This window comes from Passer montanus, unplaced genomic scaffold (genome assembly GCF_014805655.1).
Source record: "Passer montanus isolate IOZ18808 unplaced genomic scaffold, ASM1480565v1 scaffold50, whole genome shotgun sequence".
Taxonomy (NCBI): domain Eukaryota; kingdom Metazoa; phylum Chordata; class Aves; order Passeriformes; family Passeridae; genus Passer; species Passer montanus.
Window position 1 is genome coordinate 185,065 of NW_024369930.1, and position 15,902 is coordinate 200,966.

Genomic DNA, 15,902 nt, shown 5'->3' on the forward strand with positions numbered 1-15,902 from the left:
AATGTGTCATTCCTGGTATTTGGATTTAGTTTCCAGGGTTTTAAATGTGGAGTCTCTGTATATCCTTAAAATGTGCTTTTTCAATTACAGAAATAGAGACCTGAGAAGCACCTCAGGTGATCCCATAATTCAGTCTCCAGCCCAAATAGCTGTCATTGAAATGACTGTCATTCATGGCTGATGTTTGGCTGGACTGTTTTCAGGTACCTCTTGTGATGAAGAGCCCAGAAGCTCTCCAGATATTTGCTCATATATTTAGCTCTTTTCATTTTCCCTCCTGTTAAAGATTTTTCTGCTGTTGAATCTTCCTTGTAATACTTCAAGCCTATCACTTTTTGCTGCCTGCACTATAAAGGAGCAGATAGTTTTATTTCTTCTGCTGCACAACCACTTTTGGTGTACCCTAGAGGACATAGGTATAACTATTTTTTTGTGACGTACATTATTTCTTCTGAAATCTTGTGATAAATGGTTTAAGTCCAGCAACATTACACTATCCTCAACTTTCTGCTACAGATTTTGACAAATGGTTCACTTCCCTCTTCGTCTTCTATTGTTTGTGCCTGTTTCTGGTCTTAAATCAATTCCAATGAGAATTCAGCTGGTTTATAACAATAGATGAATCTGGCTTTTCAATATCTGGCCCCTGCTAGACAAGGTGAAAACTTTTCCCAGCAGATGGGCTCTGATATTATACACCAAAATGCAGGATTCGGTTAAATACACTGGAAAACTCATCTCCTTGTAGTGTTGCTGTCAAATCCCATGGCAATTCAGCTGGTTTGAGAAGAATCAGATATTTTACTTTTTTTGCTGAGCCCCTCAGATCCCATCTCCCTGGGCTCTTGGAGTTCTATCTTTTTTTCTGTCTGTAGTAAATTAACTGGCACAGGGACTGTCTGGCTATGTTCTGATGGCAAAAGTAATTTTAGGTTTTCTCCTCTCTTAGTCTTTCACCTTTTGCTTAAAGAACAACCAATCTTTCAGCCTGAAAACATGAATCTGTCAACAGCAGTCGTTCACTGTAGGAATGTGTAGGGAACACCTTTCACATTCAGCTTGGTTAACATAGTGGTTTTTGCTGTAAAATATTTTAACCAGCATAGAGTTTGGCTGACAGTCCATTCTCCAGTGGGATAAACTGGGAGAGGCAGCTTTTGAGAAGTGACTGCCCCACAAATCTCTAGAATTTGCACATGGAGATCTGTTGTTGATGATGAGTTGTGTTGAAGATGCTGACAGATATCTCCTTGCTGTCTTGTATTCTCTAAGCTGGTGGCTTCTGTCTCATCTGACAATACAGCAGCTGTACCAAGGACATCTTACACTAAAAACATGAATTTCTGCAGCCTAAGGAAAACAAAAAGTTCTGTATCTGAGGCTTTTACAAGTTGTGTTCTTTGTGGAATGTGTGCAGAGTGAGATTTCTGCTGCAGGCTTGGCCAGGGTCTGCACACAACTCACAATAATGGCTCCTTGAGATGTCCTCCTTCTCTCTTAGGCTTGGTGCTATTTTATCCCATGGTCTATCAAGAAATGCCAGAACTATGCCATATCCTCTGAGCTGAGTCTTTCTGGACATTCTACAAATTTATTCCGATTCTCTCACATCTTGCAGGTCCTACCCTATGCCAGGACATAGGAACTGGGGCTTGTTTTGGCATTTGGTAGAATCCTGGAGTCCCCTTGGGTTTCTCTGTGGTCCTTCAACCTGCAGAATCAGGGCCTACAGTAAAATCACTGTGGGTAGGACAATTTCCAGCTTCCAGTTTCCTCTTTCCAGAGGTCTGCTATCTTCAGAAATTTTGTTCAGCATCTATTAGTCCTGATATACCCTGTGGCCAACTATGTCTCTACTTTTAAGAGAGGGTTGCACTTGTATAGCAGTTGCAGTTGTGAAGCAGCATGAGCTCTTAGGGCTTTTTTGTTATTGTTTCCTTGAGGTTGGTAGAGCCCTCATTTGACACAATGGTATGAGGGAATCTGTATGAGAAAGTGATTTTTTTTTGAACGCATCTGCCATCACTACTGACTTCACAATGTTTGCAGTTGTTTTCATCTGCTCAGAAATGCTGCTGCTTGAGTATATCTGGCACTGATCTTTACTGCTCCCTGAAAAGAGAAGTGATGTGCAGGCTGTCATTAATTTTGAATCCTGAGAATACTGTGCCAACCTCTCCTTCTTCCAAATGCTCAGCAGTCGCTCTCTTTAAATTGTGCCTGAACTAGAAATTTGAAAGATGGCATAACAATATGTTAAATGTCTCCTGCTTTGTAAATATGTCTAGACTGTGGCCTCCAGTGGAGTGGAAAGACACTTGAGATTGCTAAAATTGGGTTAGCTCAGGTGCTTCCCATATCTGGAGCAATTGAACTGTGGCATCAGTGCTCAGTCAGTGTCCTGAGATGTGCTCATTTTCAGGATGTTGTGTTTTACTGCTTTTCATTTCAATGAAACCATTTAAAATTAGGTTGGATGTCTCTGAGCTCTGCTGCATTTTGAAGCACACAGTGACCTGCAAATCACAGCTGACTGTGTCCTGCTGAGCACAGCCTCAGCATTCCCTGAAACTGCTGTAGGCTCCGAAACCTGCCAGGATTCTACCCTGTTTTTGAGGCTTCAGAAACTTCATCAGCACAGCTTACCTGCAGAGAAGACAGTGTGCTCTGAAAAGCAGTCATGGGGTGCATAGTAGACAGGGCTGTCATATTTTGACTGCCTTATGACCTGGTTACTAGGAGAAGGATTTTTATGTTTTTTTCTTTCGATGAGCACAGAGCAGCACAATGATCCACCTTCCCCTCCTGCACCCCTCCTGCCGCCACATCTCTCCCATGTAGGTGGCAGGTGGGAAGGAAGGAGGAGGCTCACATGAGAGATTTTTGTGGTGCTGTAGGAGGTCCTGCTATGCAGTGACCCAGATATGTGAGGGAAGCTGCAGTAGCAGCTCTGCAGTTGCAGCGTGCCCTGTTCTGTATTTCACTCCCCTCTATTTTTATTCTGTTCTCCTTGCTCTATGGGGCTGCAGTCACCACTTTCATCATCACCACTTTCAGACCCTGCAGCCTGTGTTTTCCCATTCAATGTGGTGTGGTACCTCAGTGGTCACCCTGTGGGGCTGGCCACACCTGTGTCCCCTGTGTCACGGCCACACCAGACTGCTTGGGCACCTCTCTCAGGTTTCTGTTTCTTCAGAGCTGAATCACATTTTTAATGCTGCCACATTATGGTTGCAAGGCTTCCTGTGAAGAGATGGATTGAAAGTCCAGAAAGATTTTGGCCAGGGGAAAGGTAATATTTATTATTCCTAGAGCTATTCTGGCTCTCCTGTGCTTCCCATTTAAGGTATCCCCTCTGGGCATCTTCCCAATACTGTTCTGGAGGTCGGGTGCATACATGAAGGGGGGAGTGGCAGACAGAGAGCCTCCTTCAGCAGAATCCAGATCTCTGAGTCACTCCTGACAGTTGGGAACACGCTTTACTAATTTGATCTCCTTCATTTTTAATTACCACAGATCTCGATCTGATCCCTTCATGAGTCTGATAGCAGGAAGGGAGTTTAGCTGATAAGGATCACTGCCATCAGGGCAGTTGCTTGGCTTTTTAAATGGAAAAATATTGATGGCAGTCCAATAAAGGGAGCAGCTTGTTTAGGGCTAAGCCCTTTCCTGCACCCCCTTATGGCTGGGATCTCTGGGAGCCCTTTGTTTTGGTGTGGGGCTGTAGGCAGTGTTTAATAGGGACTTTTTTGGGATTTGGCAGTGGGAGCAGTACTTGGCATGGTGCTCCTGCTGACACTGCACTGCAGTCTGTTTTTGTGGCCACCATCAGGCTCTTCTGCCAGCCTGACCATATGCTGCATGTTTTACACTCCAGAGTCTGAATTTGGAGCCTTCCTTCCTTCCTTCCTTCCTTCCTTCCTTCCTCCCTCCCTCCCTCCCTCCCTCGCACAGCCCAATTACCTGGTTCAGGGTGTGCCCAGGTGCACTGATATTCTCATCTCAGCAGAATTGTTGCCCAAAAAGAGCTTAAAGTTCACATTTTGACCTAATATTCCTTTAAAATATTAACTCTCTTATTCCACAGAATATTAGTTATTTTTTCCCATCCTAGGCAAGAATAGGTTGTACCTTATCTCATAAATGTCTGCTCATTTTGTACTGCTGTGAGCATAATAAAGAAATTATAGTGAAAATAATAGAGCATTTCTAAAGGAGTTGGATTTGCTGTGTTCAAGACGAAAAAGTGCTGATAGGGTCATTATTATAGTCAGCATCAAAATGCCAGTTGTAATCAGGAAGATTTCTTAAGAAAAGAGACCAAAAAAAAGTTGATAATATAGAAGACCTTGATCATATAATTGGAACAGCATGCCCAGGGAGGTGGTGGAATCACCATCCTTGCAAGTGTTGAAAAACCATGTAGATGTGGCACCTGGGGACATGGTTTATTGGTGGAGTTGGCAGTGTTGGGTTAATGGTTGGACCTGATGCTTTTAGGGGTCTTTTCCAACCTTAATGATTCTGTGGCTCTGCTTAGCAAAGTGTATCTTCACCTGGTGCCACTAAGGTGGGAGCAACTTCTTTGAAATCAGAAACATGCTTCAGTTTTGAAGTGAGTTGTGTGAGCCTGCCTGTACCAAATGAGAAATGTGAAAAGCTCCATCAGCTTCAGAAATTAGACTGTCCTCAGTTACAATGGGCTTTAGTGGAGTCTGAGAGCAGAATTTGATCTGATTTATTCTACTGAGCTGTGTTTGTTGTGTATTCTAAGTTGTGTAATCTGCTCCTAGGATACCACAGGAGGAGATTCAGATCTTCCTGCTAATTGCAGACTCAATTAGGCAAAATGACCTTTTAAGGCTGTACACTTTATAACACTTTAGGGCAATTTAAGTAATCAGCAGGAGTTTTAGCATTTTTCTTTCGTAACAGAAAACCTAAGTGAAGGTTTTGAGTTTGGTGTTCTCTAAGTCTTTGGTAAATTGGATATTCCAAGCAGGTAAGAACTGGGCCTGCTCATAAATCCCCTGAAGTCAGTGGGCATCTGCAAATTTTGTGTGCACACACATATTAGTGCAGGGCTGCCATGGAGCAAAGCTGTTCAGCTAGCAGGGGTGTGCACAGCACAGTTGGAGAGTTGCTATTGAAAGGCTGTGATTTAGCAAAGCACTCGAGCAGGTGTTTATTCCTGTTCCTCTTAGAGCTTCCCTGCTAATTTGTGTTCCTGACTCCAGCCAGGTGTGTGAGTCTTATTGATGCTATTAGGCTTATCATCTGAGCTGAAGCTTGATGTTAGACTTCATGGCATTTCCATGTGAGATACCCCGTTTTTACAAGTATTTTTTCCAGAATCTTTACTCTCTGCATGAGCAAAACTGTCTTTGCAGAATGAGTCACATTGTTGGCTTTTTGAAGCAGAGATTCAAAACAAAATAGGTAAATAGTTAAAAAGCTGAAGAAGTTTGCACTGAACCCTCAGAATTTAATTCTCTTCTCTGGGGAAGAGTTACTGGGAACTGCATGTTGATGTGTGTACTGAGTTTATGAGGGGAAAGGTTGGCCTTAGTGTCTTTTGATGAATTCTTCACATTGGTTGTATACACAATGTAATTAAAAAATTAAAAAGAAATTCCTCTGAGTCACTAATTTCCCTTTCAAGAGGGAAGCAGCTGGCAAGACCTTGAGGTTTGTTGTGGCTTGGTAGAGGGATGAGAGGCAAGGACTCTGTGTGTGTGTGTGCAGAGACCATCAAATGGCACTAGAACCACTTCGGTTGATGATCAAAATATGCATATGCCTGGTGGAGTCAGTAGGGGCTGGAGAGCTGCTCACTCACCTCCAGATCTGTTTCCTGCCATCTCCACTGGGATGGCTGTTGAGACCCTGGTAGCAAAAGTGCTTCCTAACCTCATGGTGATCGCTGCATTCCTGCTCTCTACACCACACTGCTGTGAATTGATTATTTCTATTCCAAACCCACACGTTTCAGTGTCCAAATGATGCAATAAAGTGATAATAAGAGTGTTCTATGTGCCAGGCCAGCTGGGGAAAAGAGGTGAACTGAAAAAAGCTTGGCTGTATTTTATTATTTTTTGGATAAAAGAAAAAATTATGTATTATGAAATGCAAAGGTTTTCACAGAAGGTACTCTTCCCCAAGTTATATGAGGTTTCAGTATGATCACATTTCAAGACTAAACAGCCTAGACAGACTTTTTTTTTTTTAATTAAGATTCAGTCTAGTTCCTGGTAACACATTGGGAAATAATGACTGAAGAAAACGAACATCAATTATTCACAGTCTATTGGAGAAGCCTTGCATAAATTATTCACAGAAGACATTCTGAAGCTGGCAAGATTATAGGAAACATTAATAATAAAGCAATGATTTCTTCTCATCCTTTGTCTTCCTCTTTTTTTTCCCTCCTCATTCTGTATTTTGGCTGGTTCTTGGTCCATGTTGTGTGGACCCCAGTGCCCCAGGGTATCACTGAAAAGCCTCCATGTGCTTGTCCCTGGCCACATCTTCCCCTCCAGGCTTGTGGCATGTGTCTGCTGAAAACAGCAGCTGTTCTGGGACACAGCTGCCTGATGCTGCCAACCTCATATTCCCACCTCTGCCCATGGGAGGCTGAGACAATTCATCCCTGACTGCCTGCAGGAGATGGCAGCATATCACCTGAATCCCAGATCGTGGGGCTTTGGATGAACAACACAGGAATGGAGAGGGGAGAGATGGAAAACCAGTGTTTGACATTATCTTTGCTTTGTATTTTCATTGATTTGTGTAGAATTGCTCAATTTCTATACTCTTCTGATGTTGTACAACCTGATAAATCCAGTCCTGTGTCTTTTTCTTTTTTAAAATTCTAATTATTGAGAGCCGGGGAGACATAGAAGAATACACATGAATGTGCACATGTTCAGTGGCAACAGAATAAACAGAAGACCTGAGATGGCTTTATGTATTGTTAAGTAAGAAATGCCTTGAGGAAAAAGTCTGCTGAGAAGATTGATGGAGGTAGAAGTAATGGTCCAAGTGGTGTGGGATGGGAAGCTGGATGAAGAAAGAGGGAAGACTGAATGGCCAGGGCTGCATAAGGGAGGAAAGAAATTGAATATATTATAGTTTGGTGTTGGAGGATGCAGGGTATTGAGACAACTTTGCTTAATCTTCTGGTGAAATCTCAAATATTTTGATCCCTCTCGCAGTGTGGTAGTATCTGAAAGATACTCGACATGAGAAAACACTCCAGAGGAAAGTTTCAGAGCTCAGGAGAACCTGACTAGCCATTTACATGTGAGGATCTACTCGGTTTGTCAGTCTTTGTTCCTGATAATCCTGCCTGATCCCCACCATCAGAGAGTTAAGCAATGTGAGAATGTTATGGTCAGCTAGTAGAAGAGATATTTGCCAACTAATACTGATCCTAGTCCACCAAAATCACCAGGAGGGCCACTGCAGTACCAAAAGACAGAATGGGACCCTGGAGACTTGCAGTCAAAGGGCAAATGAGACAAGCTTATTTATGGTCTGTTTTGCCCTTTGGGGAGCTATTTCCACATCTGGCAAGTGAGTTTAAAGTGCAATCAGATCTGCCAAGTGATGGACTGCAAGCACTCCTTGTAAGTGTTTACACTGTGGGCAGGGCTCCTGCTTCAGGATGCCCCAGTCCTCATGGTGTGGACTCATGGCAGGGCACCACTGATCTTCACTCAGAGTTTAAGAGTAAGGGGTTTAATTAGATTTGTTGGTTTGACCTCACAGACCATTGAAATACACCCAGCTGGGCTGGTGGTGGGGCTGATAATAGGTATTTGGCATGAGCTTTTCTTCCATATGGTATCCAGTTATGGCATGAAACACTTGATAGACAAAGGGTCCATCACATGCCATGACAGATTGTTCCAGCAATCAGTTGTGCCTCCTATTAAAAATCTGTGCGTTATTTCCAATTTGAGTTTGTTTGGGTTCAGCTTCCAGAAGGTAGCTCTTCTTATGCATTTGTCTGCTTGATTAAAAAGTGCAGCAGGATCTTGTGTTTTCTCCCCCTGGAGATGCTTACATATTAATCAAGTTGACTCTCAATCTTCTTGTGATGAACTACGTAGATTAAGCACTTCAGATCCTTTACTGCAGGACATTACCTCTAATTTTAAAACCATTTGAAGTCCTTTTGTTTTGTACTGACCTCATAAATATGCCAGATCACATCTATATGCAGCATTATAACAATCTTCTTCCCTGTAATACACATTTCATCCTACATATCTCTCCCTGCACCTCTAAATTTATCCAGATCTCACTAGTGACTTTTTTGGATGCCTTGACAGTGGAAGCTCTTGATGAATGGTGGGTCTGCTCTCATCCTCAGCTTGCTGCTCTCTGGGATACATTTCAGCCCTCTGCAGGCAGGGCTGGCACTCCCTGCTCTCAGCAGCTTGTCTTTACCTCTGACTCTGCTGAAGCACACTGAGTGGGCTCGGGCTTGGTAACAGTCTCTCCCCTGCTAATCTTCATACCATTCCTTTTCTTTTTGCCTGAAGATCATTGAGAAAAATGACTCATTGAGATCAATGAGAAAAATCAGCCTCAGTCCGGGGCAGGCAGAGCTGCCCCCTTCCTCCCTGCTCAGGGGTGGTTTGTCATTGACAGCCCCATCTGAGGTTCTCAATCCCTTTAAGGGCAGTTTTCAATCCCTTCAAGGTGTCCCCTGCTGGTGTTGTGCAGCACCACCTTTCTTCATCAGAGTGACATGCAAAACTAAGCCAACTGAATTAGGAACCCTCAGTCTGTGACATCCACTCCATCACCTTTATCAAGTGAGTTGTAATCCTTTTACAGAATGAAATGAGGTCTGTTTGGCAAGACTTTTACAGTGGTGGCTATTAGTACTGAATCTCATGTCAATTTTTTATTAAGTGCATATGCTGTCAGGTTTATTGCATGTGTGTAGGAATGTGTGTGGCTGCCTGTGGCAATATCTAGTTAAACAGTATTTTACAGCATCTTTTTGTGGGAAAGACTAGTCGCCTGTACAAACGACAACATTTTTTTTCCCTTCTGTTGTTATTTGGCAAAGCTATAGCTGTGAATCACCAATAATTGTATCAGCTCCAAAGGCAGCAGTGTGTCTCACACCACAGTGTGTCACACTGTTCCTAACTGCCTCTGAAATATTCTTCCAATTTTAAAAATGCCCCTGGTGGGGCAAGTCATGAAATCTTTTCATGCATTTCACAGTGTTGTTCTCAGAAAGAAAGATCACATTCAGTCTTCGCAATGTGCTTTTCTCTGTGTAAGTTGGTGTGTAGCACCCAAACTGATATTTGAGAGGTGTAATAGTAAAGTTTGCAGTTAGAGAGGGACAGAAAACAGTGATGTCCAGTTATTCAGTGGAGACAGTTTCTCTGAAAATTAAGTATCAAATACCTAAACAAATGGACTCTGGGGTCAGGGGTGTTCACAGAATCTTCCTCTAATGTGGAAGACTAATTTTTCCTCTGGATTCTGAAGAGGGAAAGTTTAGTTGAGGACAAATCAGAGCACACTCCTAAAATGCAGAATTTATGTTCCCAAAACTTTGCATCACTCCTTAACTTCCTAAGTTTTGATGCAGCCCTTCTTGTTGGCAGCATCTCATGTGTGTCACCCTCACAAACATGGTGATGCTGCAATAATTCCAGCTGTTTCTGTGGCTTCTGGGAAGTGCTGCATCTGTGCTCAGCTATGTCTTAGTGATATGGAGCAGCCAGAGGAAGGAGAAGCTCCTGGGATGCCCTGGCATGGATCAGCTGTCTGTGCTCTGTCCCTCCTCAAGTGGCTGATCTCCCTATCTCCAGCTGGGATGAACTCTTGAACTGATGCAATTTAGACTAAAGCCAGTTTGCCCTGGCTTTTGGTCACCCCCCTGATGGAAGACTGAATTGTGGGACTCTAGGAGAGGATTCCATCTTCATGCTCACCACACACTGTATTTCCTCCCCACCCTTCTCCAGCTGGAAGGAGACCAAATGTTGCATCTGTTCCAATGTTGAAAGTGGTTCATGTTGCCATTAGCCACATTCAGCCCCAAATTGAACCTGGCAAGCAGCTGGCATGCTCAGAGCCAGTTTGCTTGAAGGAAGATGTGTTTTGATGGGAAAGGCTGCTGCCCTTTAAATACAATTCTTATAAGGAAAGAAGGTAATTCCCCACCTAAATAAGAGAAAGGCTCACCTCTTTCCTGGAAGGTGAGAGATGGATGATGTGTCCTGCACGGCAGCTGGGCTGATCTCCTGTACTGTTTTATTTCTCTCAAATGATCAGTTTGCAAGGGGTTAAAATATATTAGTTCAGCTAGAGTAAAAATCTCTGCTCAGCCTCACTGTGATGGAAGAGGAGGCTCTGCTGCTCTCAGAATCTTCATTATGGCAGTGAATTGCTCACGGTTCTTGACTCCTTAGTTGAATTTCACAATTCTGGAATGGTTAAGCAGCACTCTCAATTTCTTGCTATTTAGCTTTATTTAAAGAAAAAAAAAAGTTGAAACTGTTAAAGAATTCAAAGATGTCATGAGAGAGCTTACTTTTCTGCTTCCCTTCCTGATAGCTTGCCTCTGCATCCTTCAAAAGGAAAAAATAAAGCAAGATTCATTAATAATGCTAAAGCAGTGAGTCAGGACATCTTTATACATCTAAGGTGAAAAGCTGTACAAAGTGTGGTCACAGTTCAGACACACAGGGATGTGTTCACTGCTTTTGCCCAAATCTCTGGAGAAAGCTGTTTCCCAGCCCAGGTGCAGGGAGATCCTGTGGCTTGAGCTGAGGTCACACAGTCAGTCAGGTGTGGTGTTAGCTCTACCTCGTGTGCCACTGCTTATAGTGAACCACTTGCCCTCACTGAGGGTGGATTTTTTGTCTGTCTGTCAGTCTTTCACAGAAATCCATCATGGAAGGATTTCCTTGTTTTTTCCCACACCCATCTCTCCCTGGATCCTGCCCACTTTCTTTCTTGATCCATCACCAGTGAGCAACAGGGTTAGAAATCTGTTGGTTTTGAAGGCCACTGGTTCAAATTCAGAGGATGCTGATATGACCAAGAAGGAAAAATGACCCTTTGGCAGATCATTCCATCAAAATAGACCTTTAATCTGCTTTCCAGTGGCACACATCAAGGACAATTACAGAAAGAAATCCTGCTGGTACTGGGACAGAAAAGGGAGCCAGAACTGTTAGTTGGGTTCAGATGGAGATTTATGTTATGCAGCCATGAGTTAATCAAAGTGCTTACAATAAAGCAAGTTTTTCTGCAGTTTAGATAAACACTGGCACATCTGTGGAACCACATTTTCTGGGACTTCAGCCGACGTCATTGTTTTGGGCCAGTTTCACCACTTTGGCTGCCAGTCTGGTCTCATCCTGCAGTTTCTCAGGCTAATGAGTTTATGTCTGTCAAAGAAAGTGTATGAAAGATCTGACACTGTGCAATGTGGCATGTGTGAAACAGAAGAAAATCCCATCATTTCTTGGGATGTGAGTTGTGTGCATTGCTCTGGATCCTGCTTTGGCTTGGCTGGCGTAGTTAAAAAAACCTGCAAACATTGTAGGAAGTACTATGGGCTGCAGAAAGTGCTCATTTGTTTTCCATTCAGGATGTTCAGTCTCAAAGAGGACAGGATGCAGCACGGTACTGAGGGAAAGTGGGATGGCCTGCCATTGAGTGTCCAGGCAGGAATTACGATTCCTGACACAGGCATGGGGTTCTGTGGGCACACAGGACTTCAGCTGCTGTCCAGGTTTCTGTTTCATAATGGAAATAATCTTCCCTTAGGAGGCAGAGATATGATCAGGGGGAAAAGCAGCATACACCTGTTTGGAGGAAATAATTTTAGAGACATCAGGAAAAAAAAATCACTTTGTGAATATACCTCCTAATTGTACTTCCCTTAATTACACAGATTTTGAATAATGTCTTTGCTGTGCTGACAACCAGTGGTTATTTTCTCAGCATGTTAATGTCACCCTAATCAAAGATCCTCATCTTCTAGTCACAAACCTGTGGGTGATCTTTTCCAAGACCACATGGTCTATCAGGCAAGATGTTTGAGGCTTTGTAGGTGGTTCACGTGAGGAGAAAGACAGGGAGGCCTTTGGATTAGGTCTGCTACTCTCAGCCAAGGTTTGTAGTGTTATATGACTGCCAGCCTGCTGCTGTGTGCCCTCCTTAGCTTAGGTGAGTGAGAAAAGTCTGTTCTGGCTCTCAAGTACTGGTGGTTTTAATTGAGTTCAAGGTGTAACAGCTGGGTGAGCAAGGGTCAGGAGAACTCTATTATAAATCCTCATTTTCACAAATTGCTTTTGGACACAATAGAGATTTTGTTTCTGAAAATCTTTTTTTGCCAATGGAGGCGAGCTGCAAATCAGGAGCTGTCACTGGGGTTTGGTTTCAGTGCTGCCACGTCAGTGAAAACCCAGGTGAATATCTCAATTTTGCAGCTGTTGTTGGTAGTTCTGCTGTTGTGTTCCTGGGACTGGGACATTCTGTTTGGTTCCCTTTAGTGGCAGTTCAATCTTAATTAATTAAATGGCAGAAAGAAAAAAAAGGAAATTAATAAGGATTGATTAATTAATTCCTATGTTGTAAATTATTGTATCCCCAGCTTTCTCCTGTGCCTCTGGTGAGTACCTGGAGATGAAGAACCAGGTGTGCAGCAAATGTGCAGAGGGGACCTACTCCCTGGGCAGCGGGATCAAGTTTGATGAGTGGGATGAGCTGCCAGCAGGATTCTCCAACGTGGCGACTTTCATGGACACGGCGCTGGGCTCATCCAAGGGTAAAGCCGACAGCTGCAACAAGTGAGGAGCTCTGCTTGCACCTGGCCTGGGCAGCTGTGGGTGAACCTGGGACAGCTCAGCAGCACAAAGCTGCTTAATGACTTATTTGAGCTGTGCAGAGGGTAGCCAGCCCTGCTCGTGGCAGACAGGAGTGGCTGGGAGGTGAAATCTGTAGCCTCATCTCTCTGCTGTCAGCATGGTCTCCCTGGGCTCATCAGCAGCTAGTGAGTTTAAGACCAGTCTGGAGCTGCTCTTATTTGTAGCTGGAAAGCTCCAGGGTCATGGTATAGTGAATGTGGCTAAAAGGTCCTTTTATAGCCTGTTTAGAGACCTGTGGTGCTTGCAAAAGGCTGTTTCTGAGTGTAATTGAAGGTATATTGAACCTGTGGATAATAAACCTTTCTTATATAGGCTGAGTCCTAAATTTTTCATACCATGTCCTTTCCCATGCACAGTTTCAGTGAAAAGTATTATATTTTATATTATTCATGTAACATATAAAAATAGCTATAAAATTATATATATATATAAATATATATTTACTGTGTCTGAAAAATAAATGGAGATCCTGTAATAAATTCAAAAATTCACTGCATGCAGTTAGCCGTTTTGGGATTCTGGGGTCTTTATTATGTAACATGTTGTTGTGTAGTAGTGTACAAAAAGTCTCCTCAGTATCTGTGATCTCAGCTGAGGCTTGTTTTGTTTATGTTCATCAGCTCTTCATGGACGCCTCGAGGGAATTACATAGAGTCAAACAGGGATGACTGTACAGTTTCTCTCATCTATGCTGTGCACCTGAAGAAATCCGGCTCTGTCTTCTTTGAATACCAGTATATTGACAACAACATCTTCTTTGAATTTTTTGTAAGGCCTTTTAAATGGTGAATCCAACCTTATATTGTAAGAATTCACCCCAGATCATTAGCAGCAGCTTTCCCCCTTTAAGTTCCCTGCATGCCCATAGTTTGTTATTGCTGAACAATATAAAAAAGTTCTGCTTCTTTTTCTGTCACTTATACTGTCTTGTGGCATTTATTTAATCTTCAAAACTCAGTCTGAACTGATCCTGTCTGCCATGGACTGGGATTTTGCCATTAGGGGTCATGACTGCCCCATTTCGTCCAGCCTTTTGCAAGACAGGTGTTGGTGGTAGATGCTCTTATTTAGGGGTGTCTGACTGGAGAGGTCTTTGAAGGGATTTGACATTTAAAAAGACTTCTTCCAGGTAGTACTATGTGGAAACCTTTAGTTTCAGGTCAGTTTGTGTCCTAGTAATTTAGTAGTTAAGAGGAAAAGAAAAGCAGGAGAAATTCAGGTGACTTTCAGTAGGAATTAGTCTCTGAGGATGTGCCTGTGCTGCAAAATGGAGGGGCTGGGGATCATTGGGAACAGCCTGGCTGGGATTGCACCATGGTGTGCTCAAATTGCTGAAACTCTCTGGTCAGCAGTGACCAGAATGGGGAAGGCAACCCTTCTCTGCCCCCCTGGATGGACTGGCTGCTGTCCAGTGAGCTGGAGGACTCCCAGCACTAGGATTTGCAGTGGGGTGTAAATGCCCCACATTTCTGAGGTGCTTTGGAAGTTTCCACTGTCCTTGTCATGTTGTACCTGCCATTTGGGACATAAAAAAATGTAATGGGAGGGTGACTCAGAGAGGCAGATGACTGGAAATTTTCAGTCTCCTCTGTTACTGCCCTTTTATCTGTCTGACAAGCTCTGTTTCTCATCAGAAAGACACAGCTCATGGCACCTCACAGGAGTGAGAAGTCTTAGCCAGTGTTGGTTAATATCTATTGAAGTTTGGGAAAAAGTGCAAAGTATCCTTGTCTTTAGTAGAGCCAAAAAGGGAAGACAAAAATTACCTGTTGGAGGTACCTTCATGCTGCTACATCAGTGGGATAGATTGCTACTGCACTTGGGTAACAGTGTTATTTAGCCATTTCTGTTTTGTGTTAGACTACTCTGCCTTCTTCATGGGAAGAAAGCAGCAACAATGCTTTCTGCTGTCAGGTGAGTGTGCCAGGATTATGAATCCCAGCTCCAGTTGCTTGACTGACTGGCAGATCTGCTCCTGCAACAGAGCAAATATATAGTCTCTGAGCACTGGCTTTGAAAATGGCTTCTTGGTTATTGCTTTTATCCATATCCCACTCATTCGCCTTCTGTGAATTTATCATCCCCTTTTCAAGAAGCAATGAGTGCTGCAGCCCTTTATAGAAATGCCCATAAATTCCTAGGCAGCCTCAGTATTTCAGGGAAGCCATATTTAAATCTCCTGTAAAAGTCTTTTTTTTTTTCCTCCAGCATGCCTTTGTGCTTCCATATATTTAATAATGACACATTAGCTCTGGAAAGTGGAATTTCAGTGGCAGGGGCAGGTTACTGAGAAATGGTGAGGTGTTTTATCTGCCCTTTCTTGGCTCTGTTTGCATATTGAAGCCCTTTACACTTGATGAGAAGCGGCTATATATTCCTACCTCCTCTTTGCAGGTGGGAACCAAGACAAAAGGGTGCTGTAGCTCAGGTTGCACAAGATAATTAGGGATCTACCTTCTACACAGGTGCTTCTTCATACCTCTTCTCCTTAATGCAGTTGGTCTAGGTGGGAACTGAGTGTATAGATGCTTTGGAGGATGTGGAGTTGCACAACTTATTTCAGATTTGATTTGGAACAACTTTAAGGAGGATCCTTGACTCCAGGTCAAGTGTCTGGAAGTGTTGAAGTGACCTTTCTTCCTGGTGCAATAAAAGCTCAGTATGTGATCTCGTGCCTCAAAGGCACTTCATACTTTATAGGAAGGTATAGGAAGGTATAGGTATAGGAAGAAAGAAGTGCACCAACCTCAGCTGTAAGGAAATGCTTCTGAGCTGCCCGGGACCTGGGCAAAGATAGCCAACCTGCTGCTTCTGTCAAGACAGACTCTCCCTGGCATGTTGCCTCTGCCTTGATAGCTTTACTCTCCTCCCTAGGTCAGGTGGCAGCAGGCCAAAGGCAAAGCATATATTGGCTGCAGAGAAAACACTTTGTATTCCAGCTCTGGCCCATCCACTCCTGCTTCCCCTGTGACTTGGAAGCCTCTG

The 15,902-nt window shown here is 43.3% G+C and overlaps 1 protein-coding gene across 1 annotated transcript in view; it reads left to right on the forward strand.

The window, feature by feature from the left end:
* ELAPOR2 (endosome-lysosome associated apoptosis and autophagy regulator family member 2) overlaps nt 1–15,902 on the forward strand; it is a 95,049-nt gene that overhangs the window by 50,622 nt on the left and 28,525 nt on the right. The window contains exons 3-4 of the mRNA XM_039723793.1: nt 12,644–12,839; nt 13,538–13,685. Of these exons, the coding sequence (XP_039579727.1) occupies nt 12,644–12,839; nt 13,538–13,685 (344 nt within the window). The remainder of the gene's footprint in view (nt 1–12,643; nt 12,840–13,537; nt 13,686–15,902) is intronic.